The sequence below is a fragment of the Octopus sinensis genome, linkage group LG2 (assembly GCF_006345805.1).
Source record: "Octopus sinensis linkage group LG2, ASM634580v1, whole genome shotgun sequence".
Classification (NCBI taxonomy): domain Eukaryota; kingdom Metazoa; phylum Mollusca; class Cephalopoda; order Octopoda; family Octopodidae; genus Octopus; species Octopus sinensis.
In genome coordinates this window covers 91,727,292-91,755,255 of record NC_042998.1, presented here as the reverse complement: position 1 = coordinate 91,755,255, position 27,964 = coordinate 91,727,292, and the positions used below count along the sequence as shown (strand labels likewise).

At 31.4% G+C, this 27,964-nt stretch overlaps 1 protein-coding gene across 2 annotated transcripts in view; it reads right to left on the bottom strand.

Annotated features, from left to right (window-relative positions):
* The window catches only part of LOC115225262 (titin), a 193,903-nt gene that overhangs the window by 74,373 nt on the left and 91,566 nt on the right, over positions 1 to 27,964 (bottom strand). For both annotated transcript variants that reach the window (XM_036515440.1, XM_036515448.1), the window contains 32 exons: positions 26,568 to 26,870; positions 25,651 to 25,956; positions 24,332 to 24,637; positions 23,086 to 23,382; positions 22,492 to 22,797; positions 21,295 to 21,600; positions 20,124 to 20,426; positions 19,301 to 19,606; positions 18,904 to 19,209; positions 18,108 to 18,410; positions 16,939 to 17,241; positions 16,263 to 16,568; positions 15,405 to 15,707; positions 14,283 to 14,588; positions 13,536 to 13,841; positions 12,932 to 13,234; positions 11,570 to 11,875; positions 10,529 to 10,834; positions 9,759 to 10,061; positions 8,554 to 8,859; positions 6,746 to 7,051; positions 5,933 to 6,235; positions 5,447 to 5,752; positions 4,884 to 5,189; positions 4,446 to 4,751; positions 4,020 to 4,325; positions 3,005 to 3,310; positions 2,552 to 2,854; positions 2,108 to 2,413; positions 1,519 to 1,821; positions 471 to 773; positions 20 to 325 (listed from right to left, as the gene is read on the bottom strand). In XM_036515440.1, the coding sequence (XP_036371333.1) occupies positions 20 to 325; positions 471 to 773; positions 1,519 to 1,821; positions 2,108 to 2,413; positions 2,552 to 2,854; positions 3,005 to 3,310; positions 4,020 to 4,325; positions 4,446 to 4,751; positions 4,884 to 5,189; positions 5,447 to 5,752; positions 5,933 to 6,235; positions 6,746 to 7,051; positions 8,554 to 8,859; positions 9,759 to 10,061; positions 10,529 to 10,834; positions 11,570 to 11,875; positions 12,932 to 13,234; positions 13,536 to 13,841; positions 14,283 to 14,588; positions 15,405 to 15,707; positions 16,263 to 16,568; positions 16,939 to 17,241; positions 18,108 to 18,410; positions 18,904 to 19,209; positions 19,301 to 19,606; positions 20,124 to 20,426; positions 21,295 to 21,600; positions 22,492 to 22,797; positions 23,086 to 23,382; positions 24,332 to 24,637; positions 25,651 to 25,956; positions 26,568 to 26,870 (9,750 nt within the window). The remainder of the gene's footprint in view (positions 1 to 19; positions 326 to 470; positions 774 to 1,518; positions 1,822 to 2,107; positions 2,414 to 2,551; positions 2,855 to 3,004; positions 3,311 to 4,019; positions 4,326 to 4,445; positions 4,752 to 4,883; positions 5,190 to 5,446; positions 5,753 to 5,932; positions 6,236 to 6,745; positions 7,052 to 8,553; positions 8,860 to 9,758; positions 10,062 to 10,528; positions 10,835 to 11,569; positions 11,876 to 12,931; positions 13,235 to 13,535; positions 13,842 to 14,282; positions 14,589 to 15,404; positions 15,708 to 16,262; positions 16,569 to 16,938; positions 17,242 to 18,107; positions 18,411 to 18,903; positions 19,210 to 19,300; positions 19,607 to 20,123; positions 20,427 to 21,294; positions 21,601 to 22,491; positions 22,798 to 23,085; positions 23,383 to 24,331; positions 24,638 to 25,650; positions 25,957 to 26,567; positions 26,871 to 27,964) is intronic.

The window sequence follows — 27,964 nt, the reverse complement described above, 5'->3', positions numbered from 1 at the left end:
ATATAATGACTAAACTTACCAAATGGACTTCTGGCCATGGTAGCATCCCTAGTTTCCAAAGGTTCACTCTCTCCAATTTTGTTTTCAGCAATTACTCTGAAGTGATACATAGTTCTTTCTTGGAGATCCCTAACACAATAATCTGTGGTGTCAGCACGAACTTTATCAACCTTTGACCAGTATCGAGCAGACTCGGGACGTTTTTCTATGATGTATCCAATTATAGGAGAACCACCATCATCAGATGGTGCTTTCCATTTGATGCTGATAGATTTACGTTGGACATCGGTAACAGTAAGAGGACCAATTGGTTTGGATGGAATCACTGAAAGTAAATTTATAATTTATATAAACATCTTTCTTTTAACACTTCTGTCTACTTTTAACTAGATTATAATTTAAATAAACATGATATTCTAATTTCAAGTATAAATTTATTTTTCTGCAAATATTCAAGTGAAAATACTTACAAAGTCCCTTCTTTGTGGTGACAGGTTTCGATGTTTCAGTAGCTTCACCTTTTCCAATTTTATTTTCAGCACATACAGAGAAATAGTAGTCCATATCTTCTTCAAGTCTCGTAGCTTTACAGAATGTATCATAAGCTCCAACAGTTGCCAGTTTAGTCCAGTTTCCTAATTTATATGGAGATATTTCAACATGGTATTTAATAATTGGTGTTCCTCCATCTGATTTTGGTTGATTCCACTCAAGTTCAACAAAGTCTTCACCAACTCTGCTAGCTCGGACATTGACAGGTGGTCCTGGTAGAGCTAGAAAAAATATCAACATTGTATTATTTTAAACACTTTAAGATTAGGATACTAGGGTTTGACAAATACTGATAAGGTATGATGTGAAATACATTAAAAATGTAAGTATGTATTTTCTGTCAATGATTTTCAGCTTTTAATTTATAAGTCATATATTTTCGCTCTCAATAAATTGTCATTTGGGTACAATATTAATTCCTTTCTTGAGAATTTAATTGGTTTTAGAGTCAATTAAGGAAAGGGAAAAAGCTGTGTAGTAACACCCAACTAACTGGATATTGACATGTAGTGACAAGATTAAATCATTTTCAATGGTGACATTACATATATACACAGACCTTACATATGTACATATGTATGTATGTATGTATGTATGTATGTATGAATGTATGTATGTACGTACGTATGTATTTATGTATGCATGTATGTATTTATGCATGTATGTATGAATGAACGCAAGCATGTTTGTATGTTTGTGTGAGTGTGTGTATGTATGCTGTTATAAATTGAACTCCCATATTTTTTGATCTCATATATCTTTCCACCATTATAATAGTTTCCATGTGGCCTTTTAGCTATTGCATATTAAGTAAATTATGTTTACGTATATTGTTTACAATGGGTAGGATAAAGTAAATTTCTTGAACTACCTGATGACATGGTTCATCAGCTCACTACAGACACGTTCTACATAATTTTGTTTAAATTTCGATATTATACTCAACATTAGTTAACTATAACTTACCAAGCTCCCTCATTGGTTTAACAGAATCTGATTCCAAAGGACGGCTGTGTCCCTCAGCATTGACAGCAATAACTCTGAAGAAATATTCCGTTCCTTCCATCAAATTGCTGCATGTATATGTTGTCTGTTTTGGGTCCACTGTTGCTGCCTTTGACCATGTAGATCTAGTAGCAGTTCTGTATTCTATCAAATATCCTGTTATAGGTGTTCCACCATCCTTTTCAGATGGTTTCCATTCAAGATCAGCTGAATCATAGGTGACATTTGAAACAGCAAGTGGCCCAATTGGTGGAGATGGTACATCTGTAAATACAAAGTAGGATGACATTGTGCATCATGTTGGAATACAATGAGATGATAAGGATTTTATTTTATTATACAATAATAATTACTTGCTATTACAAATACCTTTAATTGAAGTTTTAATGTATGTTTTTTCTGGAAAATTAAACATGTATTGCAAGAAAATTATGAATTTTTTGGTAGACTTACTGATAGTGATATAATGTATAAAAATTAAAAGACATGTTAACAAGGAAATATAATTCATGTTAAACAGTTGAACCAGAAGTAACAGAAGAGGTCATACCATGAGGACTTCTTGTAAGTATAGGAGAATCAGACTCAAGTGGGACACTCTGACCAATTGCATTTATAGCCATGACTCTAAATAGGTACTCATTCTTTTCATATAGATTTCTAATATACATTTCAAATGTTGAGGCATCCACTTGATCAACTCTGCTCCATAACAGTGCTCTGGGATGTTTCTTTTCCACCCTATATCCGATAATTGGTGAACCACCATCATCCTTTGATGCTTTCCATTTAATATTAATGCTGGTACGTTGAACATCAGTGATATCAAGAGGACCAGTTGGTATAGAAGGTACAGCTGAAAGATTTTCAAAGGCAAGGAAAAAAATCAAATATATTATATAGATTGGAATAATACAATGCTTAAATACATATATGAGATCAATCATAAATAAAGATGAACCAAATAGAGGATAAAATAAAATGTTTTACTTACTTGCTTCTCTAAGAGGGATGATAGCTTCAGAAATTTCTGCCATCTTGCCAAAACCAGCTTTGTTTTCAGCACAGACAGCAAAGTAATATTCAGTGCCTTCTTTCAAATCTGTTGCTTTGAAACTTCGGCTGCTACCATCAATAGACATCATAGTTTGCCATTCACTCTTTCTGTCTTTCCTTGATTTTATTGCATATTTGGTTATCTTAGAACCACCATCATCCTTAGGATGCTTCCATTCAAGATTCACAAAGTCCTTACCAATCTTTGTAGCCGTAAGATTAACAGGAGGTCCAGGTGGCACTAATAAAGTAAAATATGATAATCAAAATATAGTTTCTTAGAAAAATGAAGCAATTACTCAGAAATTTAGTAAAAGAACTGTCTATTCTTCAAATTCACCCAAACATACAATCACACATAAATACATACATGAATAACTTTTTGACTTACTTATTTCTCTTGTTGGTATCGTAGATTCTGATGTCTCCAAGGGTGGACTTTCTCCTTCCTCATTGACAGCAATCACACGGAAGTAATATTCTGTACCCTCGACTAAACCTGTAACTCTGGCAACAGTAGATTTGGCATCAACTTCTTCTGCTTTGTTCCAAGACAAACGTGCAGCAGATCTTACTTCAACAATATATTTAGTGATTGGAGTGCCTCCATCACTGTCAGGAGCTCTCCATTCAAGATCCACATAGTCATAAGAGACTTTGGTAACTTCAAGAGGTCCTTTAGGACGAGATGGTACACCTACAATAAGAAATAAGGAAATTACCAAATTAATGAAAACAAGTTCATAAGTATTCATAAAAGTATATCCCTAAAATATATTTAAATGTGGTACTCTAGAATAAAAAGTTATGTATATATATATATATATATATATATATATGGGCAAAATCACATTCTGGCACTGTCCCCACCCCACAATATTCTTTCTTCATAACTTTCTGAAAAATGCATAGCTATTAATGAAGTTTGCATTGGTATATTCTTTATAACATAGATTAAGATTATACTGATGACATACAAAAAAAAACTTTTTGAGAAGTTTTGGATCATTCCCCCCATCTCTTGACTTTGTTTCTTCATAACTCTTTAAGATTTATATTTTGAGAGCAAAGTTTGCAGAAATGTTTTTTATGAATGTAGATTATATAATATAAGTAGTTTAAGCATATATATTTAGGGAAACTGAGGTAGGAGAAAATGATTTTAATCTCTTCCATCAAAAAAATCACTTCTATAAATTCTATCACCATAACAGCACTTCACATCTTAGAAAACATATCCCTGCAAAATTTCATTGACAAATATGCTTTTCTTCAAAACGTCATGAGTAAACATATTTAGAACAGCTCTAAATTGCAGTTGCCTATGTATGTGTACCAAAGAAAATCAAATAAACAGATAGAGATGGCATTCAGGCATAAAATATTAATCCAAATATATGACTTACTGAATGAGCTCTTTGCCATTGTTGAAGCATCGGTCTCTAATGGATCGCTAAGACCAATTTTATTGATTGCTGTAACTCTGAAGTCATATTCACAGTTCTGTCTCAGATCCTCAACACGGTAGTTGGTCACTGATGGTGCTACCTTAGCCACATTGTTCCAGTATTGTCTATTAGCTTCTTTCTTCTCAATAATGTAACCAGTGAGAGGACTACCTCCATCATCTTCTGGAGCTTTCCAGGAAATGGAAATAGATGTTTTCTCAATATCATAGGTTTTCAGAGGACCAATTGGTTTCGATGGTTTTTCTAAAAATACAAAACAGTACACAATGATAAAATAATGTCTCTCAAGTTTTACTCACATCAAATACCAAGAAAGTTTAAGATCTATAAACAAAAATTACACAGAGATATCAAATATCTTACCAAGAGGTCGCATTGGTGTAACTGCATATTCTGCATTACAGTAAGGACTTAGACCAGCTTTATTCTCAGCTTGAACACAGAAGTAGTAGGACAAATTCTGTTTCAAGTCTTTCAAATGACAAGTATGTTCATAAGCTGATACAGTTTTCATTTTAGTCTTCACATCAGATGATGTACCACCCATTTCAGATATGATGTAATTGGTGATTTTAGAACCTCCATCTGAATGTGGTTTCTTCCATTCCAAGACTGCAAAGTCAGGACCAACTTGTGTAGCTCTGAAGTAAATTGGTGCACTTGGTGGTTCTGAAAAACATTTCCAATAAAATATTTTTAATACACAAAATTCTCTGATAATCTTTAATATCCTACCATATAAATACAAAGCTTCTGAAAATCTGAAGACAAAATTCTAATGAGAAATAGATTATTACTCACCAATCTTCCTCACTGGTTTTGTGACATCAGTAGATTCAAGTGGTTTGCTCTGTCCTTCAGCATTAACAGCAAAGACACGGAAATGGTAACTTGTGTCTTCTGTAAGATTTGGTACTGTAAATGTGGTAGTTTTCTCATTAACAGTGCCTGCCTTAGTCCAGAAGGTTCTGGAATCTACTCTGTGTTCAATAATGTATCCAGTTATTGGTGTACCACCATCATTGGCAGATGGTTTCCAGCTCAAGTCAGCAGAATTATTGGTGACATTTGTGATCTCCAATGGACCAACTGGTGCAGATGGCACATCTAAAAAATAGAAAGGAAATATATAATAGATTGTGTATTTGTGTCATCATTTGTTAGTAACGGCAGCAACAACATCAACAACACCATCTTAACATTTTTACAGCAACTTTCCATATTGAATTGGCTTATTTTTAATGAAATTTCATTTGTTCAATTCAGTATTAAAGTTTATTTTCCAAGTTTTATTTTTGTTTCAATTATGTTAAGATTTTACCAAATCAAGAAATGCCTTTAAATAAAAAAATGACTGAACTCACCATATGGACTTCTGGCTGTTGTGGCATCCTTAGTTTCCAAAGGTTCACTCTCTCCAATTTTGTTTTCAGCAATCACTCTGAAGTGATACATAGTTCTTTCTTGGAGATCCCTAACACAATAATCTGTGACGTCAGCACGAACTTTATCGACCTTTGACCAGAATCGTGCAGACTCAGGACGTTTTTCTATGATGTATCCAGTAATAGGAGAACCACCATCATCAGATGGTGCTTTCCATTTGATGCTGATAGATTTACGCTGGACATCAGTAACACTAAGAGGACCAATTGGCTTGGATGGAACCACTGAAAGTAAATTTGTAATTTATATAGACATCCTTCTTTTGATATTGGATATTTATTTTAAAACTTAATACACATTTAAGCATTACAATAATTAAATTAAAAATACTGTATTTTTATTTGTTTCTTTATATTTCAAAGGTATTAACTACATTTCAATTTACAATTTAATTAATTACTTACATAGGCCTTTCTTAGTTGTAATTGCTTTTGGTGTTGTAGCTGGAAGACTGACACCAATATCATTCTCAGCTGTGACTCTAAAGAAATAATCCATGTTTTCATCAAGCTTCGTTGCTTTACAATAAGTTTCAAGTGAAGAAACTTTGGCGAGTTTGACCCATTTATCTGGTGCTCCTGAGGAAATTTCAATGTTATAAGTTCTGATTGGAGTACCTCCATTGTTAACTGGAGGATTCCATTCTAATTCTATGAAATTTTCACCAATTCTTGCTGCTCGTAAGTTAACAGGAGCATCAGGAATAGCTACAAATAAATTTAATAAATACAAATTATAAAGTAAAACATGAATGTAATGGATGAATATAAGACATCAATAGAAGGGATATTCAGTTAAATATTGAAATGCAAATATAAAATTAGGTAAACTTTAAAAAAAGGTAAACAATTTTAAGACATTATAATGCCTTAAAATGTTACAGCTGTAGAAACATTTCTAAATTTCATGGCATTAGCATAAACCCTATGTTTTACATTTATCCACTTCTTAAATTTTCTAAATTTATGAGTACTGTATCCTATACAAGATGTCAATATTATAACAATTCTTATTACTCAACTCAGACAACTGAGTAGCTTTACTAGAGATACAATATCCAGTCAGTAAAAATATTTGATTTAATGAACCTTCAGCTACTTATACAGGATAACTAGTTATGCAAATATACAGGAAAAAAACCCAGAAAAACTAATACAGTTTCTTCTCATTTTTTAAGAAACCATATATATCTGAAATATTGTAATTAAGTAACTTACTTAGTTTCTTCATTGGTTTTATAAGTTCTTTCGATTCAAGAGGTCGACTGTTTCCTTCAGAGTTCATGGCTATTACACGGAAATAGTATTCTGTTCCTGGAATCAGGTCTTTAGCAGTAAATCTAGTTGTATGTGCATCAACTGTACCTGCTTTAGACCAGGTGCTTCGGGTTACTGATCTATATTCAATCAGATAACCTGTAATAGGAGAGCCACCATCTTTTTCAGAAGGTTTCCATTCAAGATCTGCTGTGTGCTCTGTGACTCCATCAATTATTAATGGACCAACAGGAGGAGATGGAACATCTGAAAAGTTGTATAGTTAAATCATTTTAAAAGAAATAAAATCCAATTTATCAAAAGGTAAATGCACATATATTTATTTCATATTATTTTTGTTATTTATACCATAACTGAACACTGAGTAAATATTTGAAAATTAAAAAATAGTTGCTAGAAACTAAATTATAGAAGTAGAGGGAAAACTTAAAGAAGTATTTAATATGTTGTTGGGTTCTTCAGCATTGTAAAAGTTTAAGTAGAAAACAAAATAACAATACATAGACAAAAATGTAAATTCTGAATGCAGCATAACTGAATAAACAACAGAAAGATTGGGTATTTTACCCTTATAAAATGGAAAAACTATTTTTTTCTTATAAAGGTAAAAATACCCAATATCTTTCTGCTGTTTTTACAGCTATGCTGCATTCGGAATTTACTTTCTTTTCTGTAAAATACCAAACACATTCAATACTTCCAAAGTTTGTTTATAAAATGTTGTTGCAATATATAGAATTAAATAACAATAGTTTGCAAATCAATCTGCTGGTTTCTTTACCAGCATTGCCTTACAGGCACTTGTGCCAGTGGCACATGAAAACCATTTGAGCAAGGTCGTTGCCAGTGCTACTGGACTGGCTCCTCTGCTGGTGGCACATAAAAAAACACCACTTGAGCGTCAAATCGTCCAACCCATACTAGCATGGAAAGCAGACGTTAAACAATTGTGAACAAAAGGGAACAGTGTCTATACATCACACTGTTGTAATATTTAGGTAAATGGTAATGTACTGACTGATGTATGCAAAAAACTCTTAATGAATTGAAATCTGCATCTAAACTGGAGAAAGTAAACAAAAACCTAATAGGAATTCTTAGGTGACTTCCAAAGGCAAGGGAAATTAATTTCAGGAAATTGCAAATTGTTTCCTAGAAAATTGAATCTACTTGATTAAGAGGCAAGGTGTTAGCTCCCTTCCTTTCCAGCTTTAATCCTTTAGCATTTAAATCAGCATATCTAGTCCAAAATATTTTACCCATATTTATGTAAAAACTGGCCAGATTTAGCCTCTTCATAATGTCATTGTAATGTAAACAATCACATCATCAAAAATCCCCAAGCTATTAGCTAATACAGAATTAATTCAAAACAAAGTGAATAAATAAGCATTACATCTCTTATTTCATACTTCTTTGAAGGCATGAAGTATACAGACAATCTTTTAGCAGACATGACAAGAAGAATACTGCTCATACCTCACAACTTTCATAGAGCATAATGTAAACAAACACAACTACACTAACACACAACACATACATATACATTTTAAAAAATGCATATATATATATATATATATATATATATATATATATATAATTTAATGTTGTGGAATGAACAGGTGTTAAAAATGAAAAACGTTAATGTTTTATGTAAACTCGTTTTCACACAAACTTATTTTAATTTGTACATATATCAACTTTCTAATTTCCCCAAAATTTTTTTTTTGAATTGAATATTTAATTACCACGAGGACTTCGTGCTAATGTTGCTCCCTCAGCTTCCAGAGGAACACTCTCTCCAACATTGTTAACAGCAATAACTCGGAACAAATATTCAGTTTTCTCAAACAGCTTTTCACAGTAATACTGCAAGGTATTTGCTGTAACTTGTTCCATTCTATTCCAGAGGAATGATGATGGATGCTTTTTCTCTACTATGTAACCAATAATTGGTGTGCCACCATCATTCTTCGGTGGCTTCCATTTGATTGTGATGGAAGTTCGTTGTACATCAATGATATCAAGAGGTCCAGCTGGTGCAGAAGGAACACCTAAAATAGAAAAGAACATGATTCAATTTCTTAGCTCTTGTCCCAATCAAGGAGGAACATAAATTCTTACCATAACCTATACTTTTATGAAGATATATAATATGCTATAAAGGTAACTTAATGACAAATTAATTTTATTTTAATTAGAATATAGATTTGATTTTTAATTTTAAATATTCATGATTTAAAATATACTAATTAAACTTAATTCATTTGTAGATGAGATTTTATTTCTTGGTCTTTAACTCTTTTAAAGGAACATATCTTGGCTAAATGTAAATTACTTGTGATGTAAGTCTTTCAAGTTAACAATTCAAATTTAATTAATAAATTTCCAGTAATATGTAGGTTTATGATGACTTTAGTAAAACAAAATAAATTTGAAATAAAATCATTATTTTGTTTAATTTTGCCTAATCTTGTATCTTGGAAATTTGTACTATATTCCTATGCAGAGACTTAACTCAGATTGAGAAAAATGACTTCTATAGCTGATTACTCCAAAATTAAACTGCTCAGCATAGGTAACACCACATCATCAGTATTGATGACATGATAAATAAATATAGTTCTTACTGTTATATTTTAATGAGTCTTCAAGTTTAACACCACCTTTTATCTGTGGGCTGCCTATAGTGGAATTTACTCTACTGCTTGTGGAAAACAGTGGGTTCTGGTTAACAAAAATTCCACCTGTACCTTCCTCCAGATAGTTTTGTAGATAATTAAAAAGTGCAAACAGAAATGGTTTTCCAGAGGAGTCCCACTATTGAACAGAGTATCACTCCAAAGGGCAATCCTTCAGTTTTTATTATTTAAAATTTTAAATGTGATAGATCGCTGTTAGTTTATGTCTAAGGCTAGAGATGTTAAAATATTTTTGAAATTGTGTTACTTACTCATTTCCCGGGTTGGCACAATAGCATCTGTAGTTTCACAGAGTTTTCCAGGTCCAGCTTTATTTTCAGCAAAAACACTGAAATAATAAGGAGTTCCTTCTTTCAAATTGGTAACGAGATTAGATGTGTCCACACCATCCACTGATGTAACACGAGTCCAGTCATCAGTGCGATTTTTCTTCTGTTGTACAATATATCTTGTAATCTTGCTGCCACCATCATCTCTTGGTGGTCGCCATTCAAGTTGTACAAAGTCACAGCCAATCTTAGTAGCATGTAAGTTGATAGGAGGTCCTGGAGGAACTACACAAATAGAAATAACAAAAGAGTGGTCAACATCAAATTTTAAAACAAAACATTAACTTCTATGAAAAAATAATTTACATAAAGAACAGATCCATAACAGATTATTTAAATAGTTATTATAAAATCACAATACACAGATTATTTTCAAATTAGTCAAAGATGAAATTAGAAAAATTTTCTTTTTAATTTTAAGATGCAAATGAAAACATGGTTTTAAAAAGTTTACAAATAAAATGGAAGTTAAATTGCAAATATTTTCTCAAAGGAAATAATATGAAAAAATTGTAATTCCAACAAAAATATTAATTGTTAATTTTGGCCACAGATCTAGGGAAGACCAAAATAATTTTTTTGTACAAGTACATTTAAAATTTTAAGTTATCTATTGCACTTTAAATTTGTTTCGATATAATAATATTGGTAGGAAAATATTCTAATTCAAAATGCAAATTGAAAATATTTACCTATTTCCCTTGTTGGTTTTGTTGTCTCAGTTGTTTCTAGGGGTGGACTTTCTCCTTCTGCATTAACAGCAATCACACGGAAGTAGTACTCAGTTCCTTCACTTAAGCCTTGAACTCTGGCTACAGTAATGTGTGGTTCAACTTCTGAAGATTTATGCCATGTTAAGCGTGAGGCATTTCTGACTTCAATTATATACTTTGTAATAGGACTACCACCATCGCTGTCCGGATTTCTCCATTCAAGATCCACATAGTCATAGGAAACTTTAATGACTTCCAATGGACCTTTAGGACGTCCTGGTACATCTAGAAATAGAAAAAAAAATTATATGTTGTAAATGAAATAAATAGAAACTGAATTTATAAGCAAGAATTAAATTTTGGATGAATAATTATAAAAAAATTGTAATTAACCCTTATAAAACAAGTCATTTTTGTTTTCATGAGAATATTTCACATGAAGGTGCAGGCATGGCTGTGTGGTCAAGCATTTCACTTTACAACTCAGTTTTGAGTTTGATCTGTGATTACTTAAGCAAGTATTTTCTACTATAACCATGGGTCAGCTAATATTTGTGAATGACATTTGGTAGACAGACACTGTATGAAAGCCCATCATGTGTGAGACTGTGTGCACATGCATGCATACATGTGCATGTGTGTGTATGTGTCTGTCTATACATGTATGGGTATGAGTGTTTGTCTTTGCAACTTATTTGCATTGACATCACTAGGGTAGTGTTAACATTTCTTTTTGCATAAACAAACATACTGCACAGTTTGGTGGTTCAATATGCAAAAGACCAGTGGAAAAATATATTTTACTTGAAAATCAAATAACAGTTGGAACCAGGTAGGGAATCTGGCTGTAGCCAATAGTCTCAAGTATTCTTGTCCAACCCATCTCAGCATATTAAAAAATGTAGATGTAAAAACAACAATGATATGATGGTGGTGGTGGTGGTGGTGATGGTGATGATGATGATGAGGAGGAGGAGGAGGCAAAATTAGAGTCATTAAGACAAAAAAAATGACACTTACTGAATGGACTCTTAGGCATTGTGGTTCCATCAGTATGCAGAGGTTCACTCTGACCAATTTTATTTACAGCAATAACTCTAAAGTCATACTCAGTATTCTGTGTAAGATTTTCAACAGAATAACTTGTAACTGCAGGTGGTACTTGTTCCACCAGGTTCCAGTACTTTCTATTAGCCTCTTTCTTCTCAATAATAAATCCAGTCAACGGAGATCCTCCATCGTCTTCTGGATGTTTCCAAGCAATCGAAATAGATGTTCTTCCGACATCAATGACTTTCAGTGGTCCGCGTGGCATTGATGGTTTGTCTTTAAAATAGAAACCCAAAATATAATTATGATGTTTTTAAAGTTATAAGCATTATTTACATGATTTAAAATTATTGTTAAAAGCCAAGGTAAAAAAATGGGATGCTTTGGAAGAAATAATTCAATGGAAATTTGTATGTGTGTGTGTGTGTGTGTGTGTGTGTGTGTGTGTGTGTGTGTGTGAAAGAGAGAGAGAGAGAGAAAAAAAACAGAATCCAAAAAGACTGGTGCTGGCCTGCACTAGCAAGACTTGTATTATCTAGTGAAATTGACAAAAAAATAAAAGAAAGAAATACCATGAACTTGCCATGGGAAGTGGATAATCTAATATTTTAAACAAAGTCGTGTCAACTGTTCAGTGCAGAAGGATTCTGTCAGAAATGCTGGATTTTCCACTCAAAACAAGTGTACTCTTTTTGCTGATTCTATGCAACTGTTATTCATTTATATCAAATTTCATTAGAAAATATAAAAATAGTTGTTCTTCTTAGTTTAAAGCTAAATGTATCTCAAATTGTTTTTTTTTTTACAATTATTGAGTGTCTTTTCTAGGAACGCAATGCATTGCAAACAATGGTTGAGATACTTACTGGTGCACTAAGATGCAACCAGTTAGAACTCATTGATAAAATAAAGCATATTAATATGATTATGGTAAGAATATCATTAGCTACAATAATGTTTAATAATTGTCAGAAAACAGGAAGTTACAGCTTAACACAAGGTTTCCTTCTAATTTCACAAGTTTCCTAGTTTAAAGTTAGTTACTCAGGCTTGAGAAATGAGTCCTGGAATAGGTTTTAGCTCAAGAAAAAAGTCAATTGTTTTAATAAAAACCCATAAATATGAGAGGGGAAAGGCTTCTATAGTTATTACAGATTAAGTTAAGTTACTTAATATTTCACTTGTTGTAAAGAAATAAACAGATGGGTATAAAATTCTAGGAAATATAAAATAAGTAAAAGATTTAAAATAAAAGATCATCTATATATAAGTGACATTTAATAATTTATATATATAAGTGACATTTAATAATTTATTAAAAACAAAACATACCAAGTGGTTTTGATAATGTCACTGCATCATCCGCTTCACATGGTTTGCTTGATCCAATTTTATTTTCAGCAACGACTGAAAAGTAGTAGTTGATGGTTTGCTTGAGCCCTTTCACTGTTGCAACATGTTCACGTCCACTAGTGGAAAGAACATCAGTGGCAACATCAGTAGGTGATTCTCGCTTTTTAAGCGTGTACTGTGTAATTCTTGAGCCACCATCGTGTATTGGTGGTTTCCATTCTAAAATAGCATAGTCTGACCCAATCTTTGTGGAGCGGAGGTAAATTGGAGCATCTGGTACATCTGTAAACATGAATGATTTTAAGTAAATTTTCTATTCACAATAAAACAAAAGACTATGTAAGCTAAAGTATGCATGTGCATTTCTCACCACTCTGAATATATTTGTACATAGTCAATATGCAATTGTATATTTACTATTTATTAACAACTAATAATTTTAATACAGAGAGTTTGTGCAGAAGTTTAAAAAATTATGCATAAATTTTGTAAAATTACAAGTAAAAACAATAAGTGTGGTATTTTTTTTTCAACATGTTACAAGTAATTTGAATCTATATATGTTTTCTAAATATTGACTTACTGAGTTTCTTAGTTGGTCTTGTAGAATCAAGAGTCTCCAATGGCAAGCTTTGTCCTTCCTTATTAACAGCCATAACACGGAAGAAGTAGTCTGAATCTTCCATCAAACTTGTGACATTGAAAGTGGTACATTTTGCATTACATGTGCCCGCTTTAGCCCAGAAGGACCTTGAAGCCAATTTGTATTCAATGATATAATTAATAAGTGGACTACCACCATCTTTTTCTGGTGCTTTCCAAGTCAAATTGGCTGAATTACTGGTAACATCTGTTACTTCTAATGGCCCAATAGGTCGTGATGGGACATCTGAAATATTAAAAGTTTTAAAAAATATCATCAACATTTTATTTAAATATTAAGGATATTTAAATAAACAAATATTTAATTAAATAAATATTTAATGATTTGAATAATAATTTAATGATTGTTATTTATCAGTATTATTAAGACAGCAAGCTGGCAGAAGTGTTAGCATGCCAGGTGAAATGTTTAGCAGTATTTCATCTACTGTTATGTTCTGAGTTCAAATTCTGCCTGGTTCGACATTGCCTTTCATCCTTTCAGAAGAGTAATAAAGTGCCATTTATGCACTGGAGTCGATGTAATGGACTGAATCCCTTCTGCCAAATTTGAGGCCTTGTGCTTCCAGTATAAAGGATTATTTATCATCATTATCATCATCATTGTCGTCATTATCATCATTATTATTATTAGAAAATAGTTTTAAAAATGTAGAATGCTTCTTACCGAATGGACTCTTTGCTAGAGTAGCATCCTTTGTCTCCAGAGGTTCACTTTGACCAATTTTGTTTTCTGCAATCACTCTAAAGTGATATTCAGTTTTCTCTTCAAGTTGACTTACAGGTAATGAAAGAGTCTTTTCAGACACTTTATCCACTTTTGACCAATATTTACTTGAAGCAACTTTCTTTTCAACGATGTAGCCAGTAATAGGACTACCACCATCATCTTCTGGGGCTTTCCATGTCAATGTCATAGAATTGCGTTGAACATTTGTAACATTAAGTGGTCCTTTAGGTCTTGATGGACAAACTAAAATTAAGCCAAAAAATAATGATAATAACAAAACACTTATTGTTATTCTAAATCTTTAATTCAGAATAGCTTTTATTAAATTACAAACTGATCTTAAGAAGTGACAATTAATTACAGCTAAGTAACAATATTTAAGCATTGTTCTACAAGAAAAATTTCACTAGAAAAAGAATTCTATGTAACACTCCTGAATAAGACAGATAATTTTGTATGTCAAAAGAAAATGCTATGAAGTAATACAAGATAAATTCTGTTTTCTATATTCTATATTCATTACAACTAGAATTATTATTATTATTATTATTATTATTATTAAAAATTTTCAATTACGGAAGAAAAGAACTACAGTACTACAGTGGTATTTTAAGTCACAAAGAACACTGTTAAAATATTGTGCAATTAAATACAAGGATTCCTTTAAATTTCTCTAAAGTTTCAATTTTATGTCTTCTTTTCTTATTTTCATTTAGTCATTTCTTTCATATTTGGTCATTAATAATAAAATATGAGATTAATACTCATTTCTTTGATAAAAATGTAAAACGTTTCCCAAAATGAAAGCAGTGGTAAATAACAGACCAAGTCATTGGATTTGGCTACTAGTCCCATTGTAACTAATGTTAACATATGTTAATATTTAAATTAAATTATGAACATATTTTTATGACCAAGAATTATCCTTACCTTTAATATCATATAAATCATAAGAAAGTTCGAAAATGTAATAAAAGTTAACTAGTAGTAAAATATAAATACAAAGTTCTAAACATCTTATTCTAATAACATAATTAATCAAAAATGTATAATACTTACGCAATCCTTTCTGAGTAGTTACTGCATTTTTCATTTCACATGGTTCACTTTTGCCAACTTTGTTAATGGCTTCCACTGAAAAGTAATAATCTGTATTTTCAGACAGATTGCTTGCACGGCAATAAGTCTGGTAAGAAGAAACAGAGGCAACTTTGGTCCAGTCATCCTTTTTAGGTGATGACTTTTGGACAACATATTCTGTAATTGCAGACCCGCCATCCGAGAGTGGAGCACTCCATTGTAAATCAACGAAATTCTGTCCCACTCTATTTGCTTCGAAATTCACTGGTGGACCTGGTGGCACTGAAAATATATGAAAATCAAAGAATATTGAATATCTAAACTTATAAAGAAACTAAAATAAAAGTAACAATTCTAAAACAAAAAAGGAAATGTATATGTGTTTGTGTGAGTAACTGTGTATCAAAGGTCAAAAAAGTAAGAAGCAAATATTGATAACAACTTAATAATCTTTGGAATAAAAGCAATAAGCATATACTCCACATACACAAAAAATAAAGTATTATTGAAGTTTTTTCTTTTGATCTTTCAGATCCAGACAGTGATTCAATCAATTGAACATTCCCACAGATTGAGGGCTTTTTACCAAAACAAAAAAAAATGATACATTTCATTTAAAATTGTCAAAAGGATAAAGTGTATTCAAGGTTGAGAAGTAGTAAAATGTTAAACAGAAATTATTTTGTAGAGAAGAAAGAATAATTTCAAGAAATTTATGAATATGTTATTTAAATTGTCAACTCAGAGTCTGGTATTCTTTTTGAATTCAAGCTAAATATATCATTATATAAATAAACTTACTGTTTTGCAACAAAACAAAAATATTTTAAAACTTACATAATTTTTTCATTGGTTTGGTAATATCTCTGGTCTCCAAAGGTGCACTATTGCCTTCAGAATTAGTGGCAATGACTCTGAAGAAATATTCAGTGTCTACACTAAGATCTTCCACAGTAAATGTAGTAGTTTTTGCATCAACAGTTCCAGCCTTTGACCATGTTGTTCGGGTAATTGTTCTATATTCAATGATATAGCTAGTGATAGGTGTACCACCATCACTTTCAGGTGCCTTCCAATGCAGGTCAGCTGTACTTTGGGTTACGTTATCAATAACCAATGGACCAATAGGTGGAGATGGAACATCTGCAAGTTAGAAAGCAAGGAAAACTTTAAAATATAATTTCATACAATTTAATTGAATTTTAAATGTCAAACATTTTGTACACATTTTCAAAATATAAATGCTGTTTAATGAAGGTAGTCTCACCAATTAAAGAAAATTATTCTAGTTTTGAAATTGCAGGTGTTATTAATGGTGTCAAGAATACATATAATTATGATATAGACTACATTAAGTAAGTAAATTTAGCAGGTAAATTTAGCAGAACTGTCTACAACAATTATAGCCAAGGGTTTCAATTTAAATTCTGCTAGAATGTATTCAGTTACTTTACTATATAATTAAGAATTTCAAGATTATATAATTTTAAATGATGAAATAATATGATCATACCAAATGGACTCTTTGCAACGATTGGTCCATCACTTTCAAGAGGTGAACTGTTTCCAATTTTGTTAACAGCAGTCACTCTGAACATATATTCAGCTTTCTCATATAAGTTAGTCAAAGTGCTTTTCAATGTAGATGCATCAACTTCATCAACACGACTCCAAACCTTAGATTTTGGATATTTCCTTTCAATAATGTAGCCGGTAATGGGTGAACCACCATCATCTTTAGGTTCTTTCCATTTAATACTAATTGATGTGCGCTGCACATCAACAATTTCAAAGTCTCTTGGTCTGGAAGGAACAGCTGTATGGAAAGAAATAATGATATAATTATCACCATTAACATCATTCACATTTCATTTTTTAATTTAGTAAGTTTGAGAAATTTGAACAATTACTCTTTTCTTAATTGACTCTTCCATAGTGGTTTCATTGTTATCAGTTATTCATGAAATCTGAACCACTTGTCTTGTAAGCAAGATTAACAGTTGAATTCCTAATCTTATCCACTGAACACTAATAGCTAAAATTTCTAGTTTAGAAATAATGTTCATGGTGTCTTTACAGTTTTCAGATTTTCACTACTTATTGTCATAAGCAATCCATGAATGTTTTTAGCACCAATAAATATTAATATCATAACTGATTCTACTAACAGTTGTAGATATGCACTGTGTGTCAATAGTAGAATAATTAAATGAAAGTTAAACGACGATGATGACTTCATTATTGACAACTCACATCTGCTACTGTTAGTAAAGTAATATATCAGTTTTGTTCTCATCAAGAATAATATATTAGCTGAAAAAAATATATAAATTTTGTTCTGATCATTGTTATAATAAAGAAATAAAATTTAAATTTTGTGGTTTTATGACAGAGTTTAAGTGGATTGGCAGAATTGTTAGAGCACCAGATAAAGTTGTATCAATATATTTAGTTACATGTGTGCTCTATCATTTTCAGCTCAATAAAGTAAGTACTCGTTATTTATAAGGTCAAGTTAATTCACTATATTTCCCATAATTTTTGGCTTTTTGCCTATGATGGAAACCATTGCTTAAAGAACTAGCCAGATTATATAAAATTAGTTTTCAAAGAAATTTATTTCTACTTTAAATTGATCACTGTCGTGTAAAGCATATTAAAATATACTAAAAGGATACTTACATGCTTCTTTTTGAGGAACAATAACCTCAATAAGCTCTTTGTTTTTCCCTCTTCCAGCTTTGTTTTCAGCAGCTACAGCAAAATAGTAGCCAATATTTTCTTCCAGTTCAGTGACTTTCCAGCTCTTTTCAACAGAGTCTAAAGTGACAATATGCTGCCATTCATCTTTTCTGTCTTTTCTCTTTTTAAGAGTATACTTCGTTATTCTTGAACCACCATCATCTTTTGGTTGTTTCCAGCTGAGATCAACAAAGTTCTTTCCAATCCTAGTTGGTTTAAGTTCAGCTGGTGGTCCAGGAGGAACTGCAGAATAACAAATGCAATTATATTAAATAAGATAAATTTTCTAGGTAATAATTTATTAAACATACTTTTATAATATTCACATATAGACAATATTTTTATATGAATTTAGATTATTTTAAAATGTTTACATAACTAAAAGCTTGTAAATAAATTCAGCTAAACATATTATTATATATTATATACTTTCAACATCTCTGAATAATTTGCTTTATTTTTCTCTCAGTTTGAAAAACATATTTTATAAATTTTGACAGCCTCTAAATACCTTTCGACAGTTTAAGTTTTATGGAATTTTTATAAGTAGATTAAGATTCAATACATAGAGAATCATTTCAGAAGCAAATACCTAAGAGCTTAAGTCAAAATATGATAACTAATCATGAAATTTACAAAACTAAGAAATCTTTAAGTTTTTTATAACATTATGACATAACTTAAATATCAAGAACTTCTAAGATATAAATGAAATTTTATTACAAATTATCCTTACCAATTTCCCTTCTGGGAACTGTTGCATCTGAAGTTTCTAAAGGTGGACTCTCCCCTTCAGCATTGACAGCAATCACACGGAAATAGTACTCAGTTCCTTCCGTTAGATCATTTACTCTGTATGTAAGAGTGTTTGAATCCACTTCACCAGCCTTGTGCCAACTCAAACGGGATGATGATTTAAATTCAATAATGTACTTAGTGATTGGACTGCCTCCATCACTTTCTGGTGCTTTCCATTGTAAATCAACATGATTATGAGATACATCGATAACTTGTAATGGTCCTCTTGGACGTGCTGGCACATCTGAAAACAGTAATGTAGTATTTAGCATTATATTTATTATAAAAGGGATAATAGATCGAAGATGACAATAACTATTTTTATATATTCTTACCAAATGGACTTCTTGCTAAAGTTGCACCTTCTGTAATCAGTGGTTCACTGTGTCCAAATTTGTTGATAGCAATGACCCTAAATTCATATTCACAATTTGATGTCAAGTTCTGCACCATATAACTGGTAATGTCATGAGGAACCTGTTCAACATTAGACCAATATTGTCTTCCACTTTGTCTCTTTTCAACTAAGAAGTTAGTGATTGGACTACCGCCATCACTCTCAGGATACTTCCAAGATATACCAATTGCTGTTCTTTGGACATCAAAGATTTTAATAGGACCTTTTGGTGGACCAGGTTTATCTGATTTAAAAGAAAACAAAATATATGTATGTTAATTAAGTAAAGTTTTGCAAAAATGTAATTTCTAATTAATGAATAGTATCTAAGTCTAACTTTCACTTTCAGTTTTTAATATCATTCAACTTTTCCACAGTTTCTCTTTAGTAATGATTTGAGAAGTTAAAGTGCATTACATTTTCATATAACACAGAAGAATAAAAATTCATTTTTATAACTATGTAATATTTCAATGCCTGATAATACATTTGTCTGAGAGAGACAAACCTGACAAAGATATGAAGAAGTGAAGGTGTATGACTGATGAGGTTGCAGTTGGTGACAAATAGACTATGACAAACCTAGCTTATTGATTGATTAACCACACAATTAATCAAACAATTTATTAATTAGTTAAATGGCTAACCAATTGCCAAATAAAACTAAAGTGAATAGAGCTAGTGCATATGTTTATTATTGGTACCTTCCTAAAATACAACAAGATACAATTGGTATATTAGAAGAAAGTAAATCCACTTACCTAATGCTTTCTTCAAAGTAACAGGCTGTTCAGCATCGCAAGGATCACTGACACCAATTTTATTCTTTGAGCAAACTGAGAAGTAATAATCAATCTCTTGTTTGAGTCCTTTAATGTGGCTACTGAGTTCGTGACCAGTAACTGTATCGATATCTTGGCGTTCCTCATTTTGTTTCTCACGTTTCTGGATAATATAGTTAGTGATCTTTGAACCACCATCATAAACTGGTGCTTTCCATTCTAGCACAGTGAAATCGTGTCCAACTTTGGTTGTCCTCAAATAAACAGGTGGACCAGGTCGTGCTATTACAAATAAAAATAATAATAATTATAGAAATAGATTTTTAGTGTTATTGATAAAATTATAGGTTTTACATTACAAGGAGCTCCACATTATGAAAATTCTGATTATGGCTATGGAAGTGATCGTATAATTTTTATTCCAAAAAGTTTCTCTATAAATGCATCACAATTTTTAACATGCAAGTCAAAAGGAAAATAGATTTGCATAATGGTATTTCCTCACTATGACAAAACTTCTAAGACTGCAGCCCTTCTGTAACATGAAGGATTGCTATATTACTAAACAAAATCTATAATTTAAGGCTATCCTTTGAAAGTGGTGCTCTAAGCTCTTACAATCTGCAGAACAATACATGTGTATTGCAAAACTAAAACATCTTGCACCAAACTCTGGATTTTACATACAGAGATTTGAGATTTGATTTTACCTCATTATATTACTTATTTCAAAGATGAAAGGCAAAATCAAGTTCAGTTAGATTGTATCTCAGAAATATGGATCATAATAGTGGATGCTATAAAACTTCTATTTGCATTCTGAGTGGGGCAATTCTATCCTCTGTAGTGGTAAATATCAAACAGTTGTTGGATTAATTTCAGTCTCATATTTCTCAAAATGGTTTTGAAATAAGTTTTGCACCTTCCCCATGGCATGCTAAAAATTATAATGCAAAATTGTTTTAAAACTAACACTTATAAAAACTGTTTAACAGTAAATGTTCATAAAAAACAAAGTATGTTTATTTTTCTAATGATAATTATAGTTGACAAATTTTCGAGCTTATACCTTATAACCTATTAAGGTATAAACATTAATAACTTCATTTCGATAATGAATATAATAATATTAAACAAATGCAAAATTCACCTAGTTTTCTTGTGGGTTTAGTAACATCACTTGCTTCCAGTGGTTTACTATTGCCCTCTGCATTGTAAGCAATGACTTGGAAATAGTATTCAGTATTTTCAATCAAATTAGTTGCTTTAAATTTGGTTGTTTTGCTATCAACAGTTCCTGCTTTGCTCCAGAATGTTCGTGAAGCTAATCTGGACTCAATAATATATCCAAGGAGTTGACTACCACCATCACTTTCTGGTGGATTCCATTTAAGATCAGCACTCTCATGTGTGACATTGTCAATAACTAAAGGTCCAACTGGACATGATGGCACATCTAAAAGAAACAAATTATATGATACATATAATTAATGCAATATTGTAATGTACAAAATGATTCAGAATATACTTTTTACCAAAAACATGGATATTATTGAATGTAATATTTGTAGTTTGTATTATATATTGTAGTTTCAATATTATATAATGTAGTTTCAATATTTTTTATATGTCTAATGAGGTCATTCTTCTTAATTCAAATAATTACTTTCTTTTTGATCATTTAAATCATTCAAATCTTACATTTAAGGCAATTAATGTTTCTTTGAGGATTTAAGGTTAGCTGTATGTAATATCAAACAACATTTACATAAATTTGCTCTGTTTATAGCACTTTCTGTTTGTACAAAAATATCTGCGTGTAGGTTTGTTCATGCATTATACCTAAAGTTTTGTATATATAAAATTATGTCAAACATAATTTCTGCATATATTATGACTTTTCTTTATGCATTTATATCAAATTAGCTACTACATTTTCAATATGCTGTAGTTGACATTCTATATATTGGTTCTCATAAGAGAGCTTAAAATATTCCTGGAGGTAGACAGAATATAAGCTCTGAGAACATTTTTTGCTGCTAGTACAAATATTTGATATTTCATGCATTAAGTAGCTTTAATGATTAAAATATGCTAATCTTTCTTAACAGGGTTATTCTTATTAATTCTAAAGTCAAGTTTTTCAATTCAAAGATATTCTAGTTGAATGATTACATTTGCAATGTATAAAATAATCTGTATAAAGGAACTGCATCAAACAATGTCCATCGCTACTGAATACCTAGCCAAGTAGATTATGTCATATCAATCACATATTGTTTTTGATTATGTCATATCAATCACATATTGTTTTTGAAATACACTAAATGGAAGGTCTTGTACGTACCAAATGGACTTCGAGTTAAAGTGGTATCTTTGGTTTCAAGTGGTTCACTTTCTCCAATTTTGTTGACAGCTATAACTCTAAAGTGGTATTCAGTTTTCTCTTTCAGACCTTTGCAAGTTAATTCGAAAGTTGAATTATCCACTTTAGCAACTTGAGACCAGTACCTATTTGAAGTAGGCCTTTTCTCAACATTATAAGATGTGATTGGTGAACCACCATCATCTTGAGATGCTTTCCATTTGATACTTATAGAATCTCGCTGGACATCGGTTACAGCAATTGGACCAATCGGTCTGGATGGAACAGCTTGAAAAAAAAAAGAAGTAAAATCTTTAATTTTTATTCAAACACATATACAAAAACAATCAATATTTTTTGTACATTCTTTAAATAACATTAAACATTAAAATTTATATTTTTGTAGCATATTAATGAATAAAGTTATAATTCAAAACCATGAAAAAATTTGTACAAGAAAATTATTATATAATTATATAAAATTATTATATAATCAAAAGCTTTCAAGAAATTTTGCATAAAAAATTTTGGCAACTTATCAATTTTAGAAATGAAATGAAAAATTTTTAAACTTACTTGCTCCCTTCTTAGTTGAGATTGGTTTACTTTCACAAGGTTCACCAACACCAACTTTGTTTTCAGCAGAAACTTGGAAATAAAATTCTTGACCTTCAGGTAGTTTACTTGCTCGGCAATATGTTTCATAAGCATTAACTGAGGCAACCTTTGTCCAAGTTGATTTATCTTGAGACTTTTTGACAATATAACCTGTAATTGGTGTGCCTCCATTATTTTCTGGAGGATTCCAATCAATCTCAATAAAGTTTTCACCGACTCTGGAAGCTCTCAAATTAACAGGTGGCCCAGGTAGATCTGACAAAGAGAAATCAATACATTGAGCCAGTTTAGATTAGAATAAACATGCAATTACAAAACTAATGTTTTCTAGTTTAAAATCCATTAGGAAGTTTAAATATTGGTTTCAAATATTGACACAAGGGATTATTGTGAAGGGATTAAGTGGACCCCAGTCCACAACTGAAACTTAATTATCAACCCTGAAAGGATGAAAAGCAAAGTTGACCTTGATGGAATTTAAACTCAAAATGGACAAAATGCTGCTAAGCGTTTAGCTTGCTATGCAAATGATTCTGCCACCCTGCTACCATAAATTTAAATACTAAGAAGTAAATATTGACCCAACATAAGCACCAGGTTTCAAATTTGTGGGAAAAGTATAGTTGATTATGTCTATCTTATTGCTTGACTGGCACTTATTTCATCATCATCAGAAAAAAATGAAAAGCAAAGTTAACCACGGGAAGATTCATAATTAGTACATGAAGGGCTGAAACTAAATACCACATCGTACTTTGATGGCTAATTTTAAAGTATATTAGAGAAAAATATAACTTTTCCCTGTCAACTATCAGCATTGATATTTTTCACATATGAGCTAAATAATTCTCCATGATTAACCCTTTCTATGTTTTGCTTTTCACTGACTTTTTCTTTCCAAAAGTTTTTGGCTGAAATGATTTCAATGTATTTCCTTACTTTCAAAAATTTCTTTGAATAGTGAATATATATATATATATATATATATATATATATATATATATATATATATATCGAGAGAGAGAGAGAGAGAGAGAGAGAGAGAGAGAGAGAGAGAGAGAGAGAGAGAGATTTATGTGAGTGCACAGAAACAACGAATTTAGTGTTAGCTTCAAGAAAGATAGGAAACAATTTGCTGTCTATATTAAGAATAGTGTAATTATTTACTGGGAAACTGCAAATTAAACTATAAAAATGTAATTACATATTTTCCTAGTTGGTTTGGTAATATCTGTTGCTTCCAGTGGATGACTTGGGCCTTCATCATTAACAGCAATGACTCGGAAAAGGTATTCAGTATCTTCAAGCAAGTCTTTAACAGTATATTTTGTAGTTGTTCCACTAACTGTTCCAGATTTAGACCAGGTTGTCCTAGTAGGTGTCCTATATTCAATGATATAGTTAACCACAGGCAAACCTCCATCCTTCTCTGGTGGTTTCCATTGAAGGTCAGCTGAATTTTGTGTCACATTGTCAATAATTAGAGGACCAACAGGTGCTGATGGGACGTCTGAAAATATTAAGAGCAAAAATTTCATAAGTTATCTGAAATGCAGCCTGACAATTTTATTGCATTTAACATGTGATATCATACAAAAAAGTTATTTATTGACGCTATCATTGCAAAATCACATATAATACATCTTAATATTACATTTCTACAGAATTAATTATAAAGGAACTATTTCTATAAAGTGAAATATTGATTTATGGTTATATTTTTGATTATTCTAAATCAAACATCAGATTAATTAAATCTTGTATTAAAGATTTGTTAGGTAAAATAATATCAACCAGAACTATATTTACTTAATAGTATTATGATGTGTGTTTGTGTGTGCGTGTGTGCATGCTTATAGTCAAGTCTGCATTAACACACTTTGTGAGTAGAAATGATTTTTAATCAGTTGATATTATACCTATTATGAGAAGAAGATTAATTAGCATTAAAGAAAATTCTTCTCAAAATGACCAAAAAAGTGAACTCTGAAATTTGAGTTGGCTGAAAATTAAAAGGAGACACTGAGAGAAGTAACTTTGATATTTGGTAGCTATGGTGACATCAAACTTGTTTCAGTTTTATCAGACCTTCTCAATGAGCCATAGTGCATAGTAACGAGAGCACAGAACTACGTGAGTATATTTTTCATATATTCTTAAAAAGTATCAATAAACTGTATATATTTGAAAAGTTTTTATTGTGTGAAAATACTTCACTCATAAGACAGTCTAGAATACTGGCATTTAAAACTTTTATACGGATAACTTCAGAGTGAAAATTATGTAAAGTGCAGGTTAATTTACTTTGTCTAATGATCCAAAAATAATTTTCAATGTGTGTTTGTTTGAGAGAGAGAGAGAGAGTGTGTGTGTGTGTGTGTGTGTGCATGCATGTGCATGTGTGTATGTGAGAAAATAGGTATGCATGCACATATACACAGAAAAACACTTATATATGCATATATTTTAACAGTAAATGCTTTAATTCCTTTATTTAATATCATAAATGCTTAATATTCTTACCATAAGGACTTCTGGCTAATGTTGCACCAACTGTTTCCAAAGGTTTACTTGCACCAACAGAATTGTGAGCAATAACCCTAAAGAAGTATTCAGTTTTCTCAATGAGGTTTCTGCAGCAGAACTCTGTCACTTGATCGCTCACTTTCTCAACTTTACTCCAGGAAGAACGAGAAGCTTCTCTCTTCTCAATAGAATATCCAGTTATAGGAGAACCACCATCATCAGCTGGTGGCTTCCATTTAATGCTGATTGATGTTCGTTTAATGTCAAACACATCAAGTGGTCCAATAGGAGGAGATGGCAAGCCTAAAAGAAATTTTGTTAAGAAATTATATACATTTGTAACATTTGTTTGTCACATAATTAAATAACAAATATTATATGTACACATGTGTATGATATTAATTTTAATTAGAAGAGACTTATATAACAACAGTAAGATTAGATAATTATATTGATCTAAAGTTAAATTCTTTATAAGTTTATGATTAAGTACTATTTTAGACCTGTTTCAAAAATCTACAATTTCCAACAACTATTAAAAAGAAACTTGTACTTTTTATCAGACATTATTAAAGGAAAATCACTGCATAATCAAATTACTATGTGTTTTAAAATTATGATAATCAATATTTTAAAGAGTAATTTTGGGGAAGTTTAGATAAAAACATTCCCATTTGGCAACAACGTTATTTAGCATGAAATATCAAGAAAAATAGAAAAGAAGGTACAGCTAACAAAATTTATGCAGTAACAAAGAACCACCATGAAAAAACAGAAAAAGGAATATGACAGCTTATTTTAGAGGAACCTATAGTTTTATGCTAAACCCCACACTGCAACAGCTATATTATGCATTTAATAATCAAAAGCTGTATATGAAAAGCAAATATTTAATGCTAAAGTTAAACACTAACCAGCTTCTTTCTTTGGTGTAATGATATCTGAGAGTTCTGCTAACGGTCCAGTACCAGCTTTATTTTCAGCACACACAGCGAAATAGTAACCAACATTCTCAGTGAGGTCAGTCACTTTCCAGCTATGTTCAAAAGAATCAACTGTCATGAGACGTTCCCAGTTATCTTTCTTTGATTTTCTCATCTGGATGATGTATTTTGTTACCTTTGAACCTCCATTTTCTGTTGGTGGTTTCCATTGTAAAGAAACAAAATCTTTTCCAACTTGGGTTGTTGTGAAATTTAATGGAGGTCCAGGGGGTGCTAAATTAAAAAAAATATATATTTATATAAAGTTAATAATAAAAAATTAGCAGCTGATTTTTATATAATATTATTAGTAAATTCATTTACAAAAATAATTTCAAATAATTTTATAAGAAAACAATTGTAAGTACAAATACAAAAAAGGTAAAGAAAACATTATGTTGCTGGTGTTGTTTTGTTAATAATGTGCTTGTTTACTGATTCCAGTAATTTGGATATGGCCATGCTGGTCTCTGTCTCTCTTTCACACACACACACACATTAATATTTGTAACTTTGTGTGTACATATTATAATAATAATTCTTTCTAACTGATTTTATTTTATTGACCCTAAAGGGTTGAAAAGCAAAGCTGATGTCCACAGAATTTAAACTCAGAATGTAAAGAGCCAGAAGAAATGCCACAAAGAATTTTGCCTGACATGCTAATAATTCAGCAACCTTGTTGATAATGATGATGATGATGATGAGGAGGAGGAGGAGGAGGAGGAGAAAAAGAAGAAGAAGAAGAAGAAGAAGAAGAAGAAGAAGAAGAAGAAATACCCTGATGCAGTACCAGGCAGTGGCTCTCATGGCTTCTGATCTTAACTCATTGGAAGTGTTATCATGTACATGTTTTGTTTCGGTATAAAAGATAAGACTCCTGCAAATATTCTGCTCAATAACAGATTTGCTTGTCAGTTGTTTGACCTTAACCAGTTGAGCATGTCCCTTAGCGACTGATGATATGTGCATCTCTGATCATGAGCAGAAGTAGTTGGGGAGCATCATAGCCACGTATTGAAAGGAATTATGGGGCATTTGGATAATTCACCTCTGGAAAGATGGGGTTTTTGTTCAACATCCTTAAACAACCCTGATTCAGGGACCTTTTGAGTGAGATGGGCTACTCAACACAAAGAAAATTCTAACTGGGCCCCACCTGCAAGGTCATACACAGTTTAACTTGATATGAGATCACCATGTTACGCATATATGGTTGTGATGCATGTATCTGGTGTACCCTTATCAGACGGGTAGTCATGATGGGTATACTGGGTTTCGTATATTTTACCCCAGTGTCAGTTTGATGACATGCACTGCTATATCAC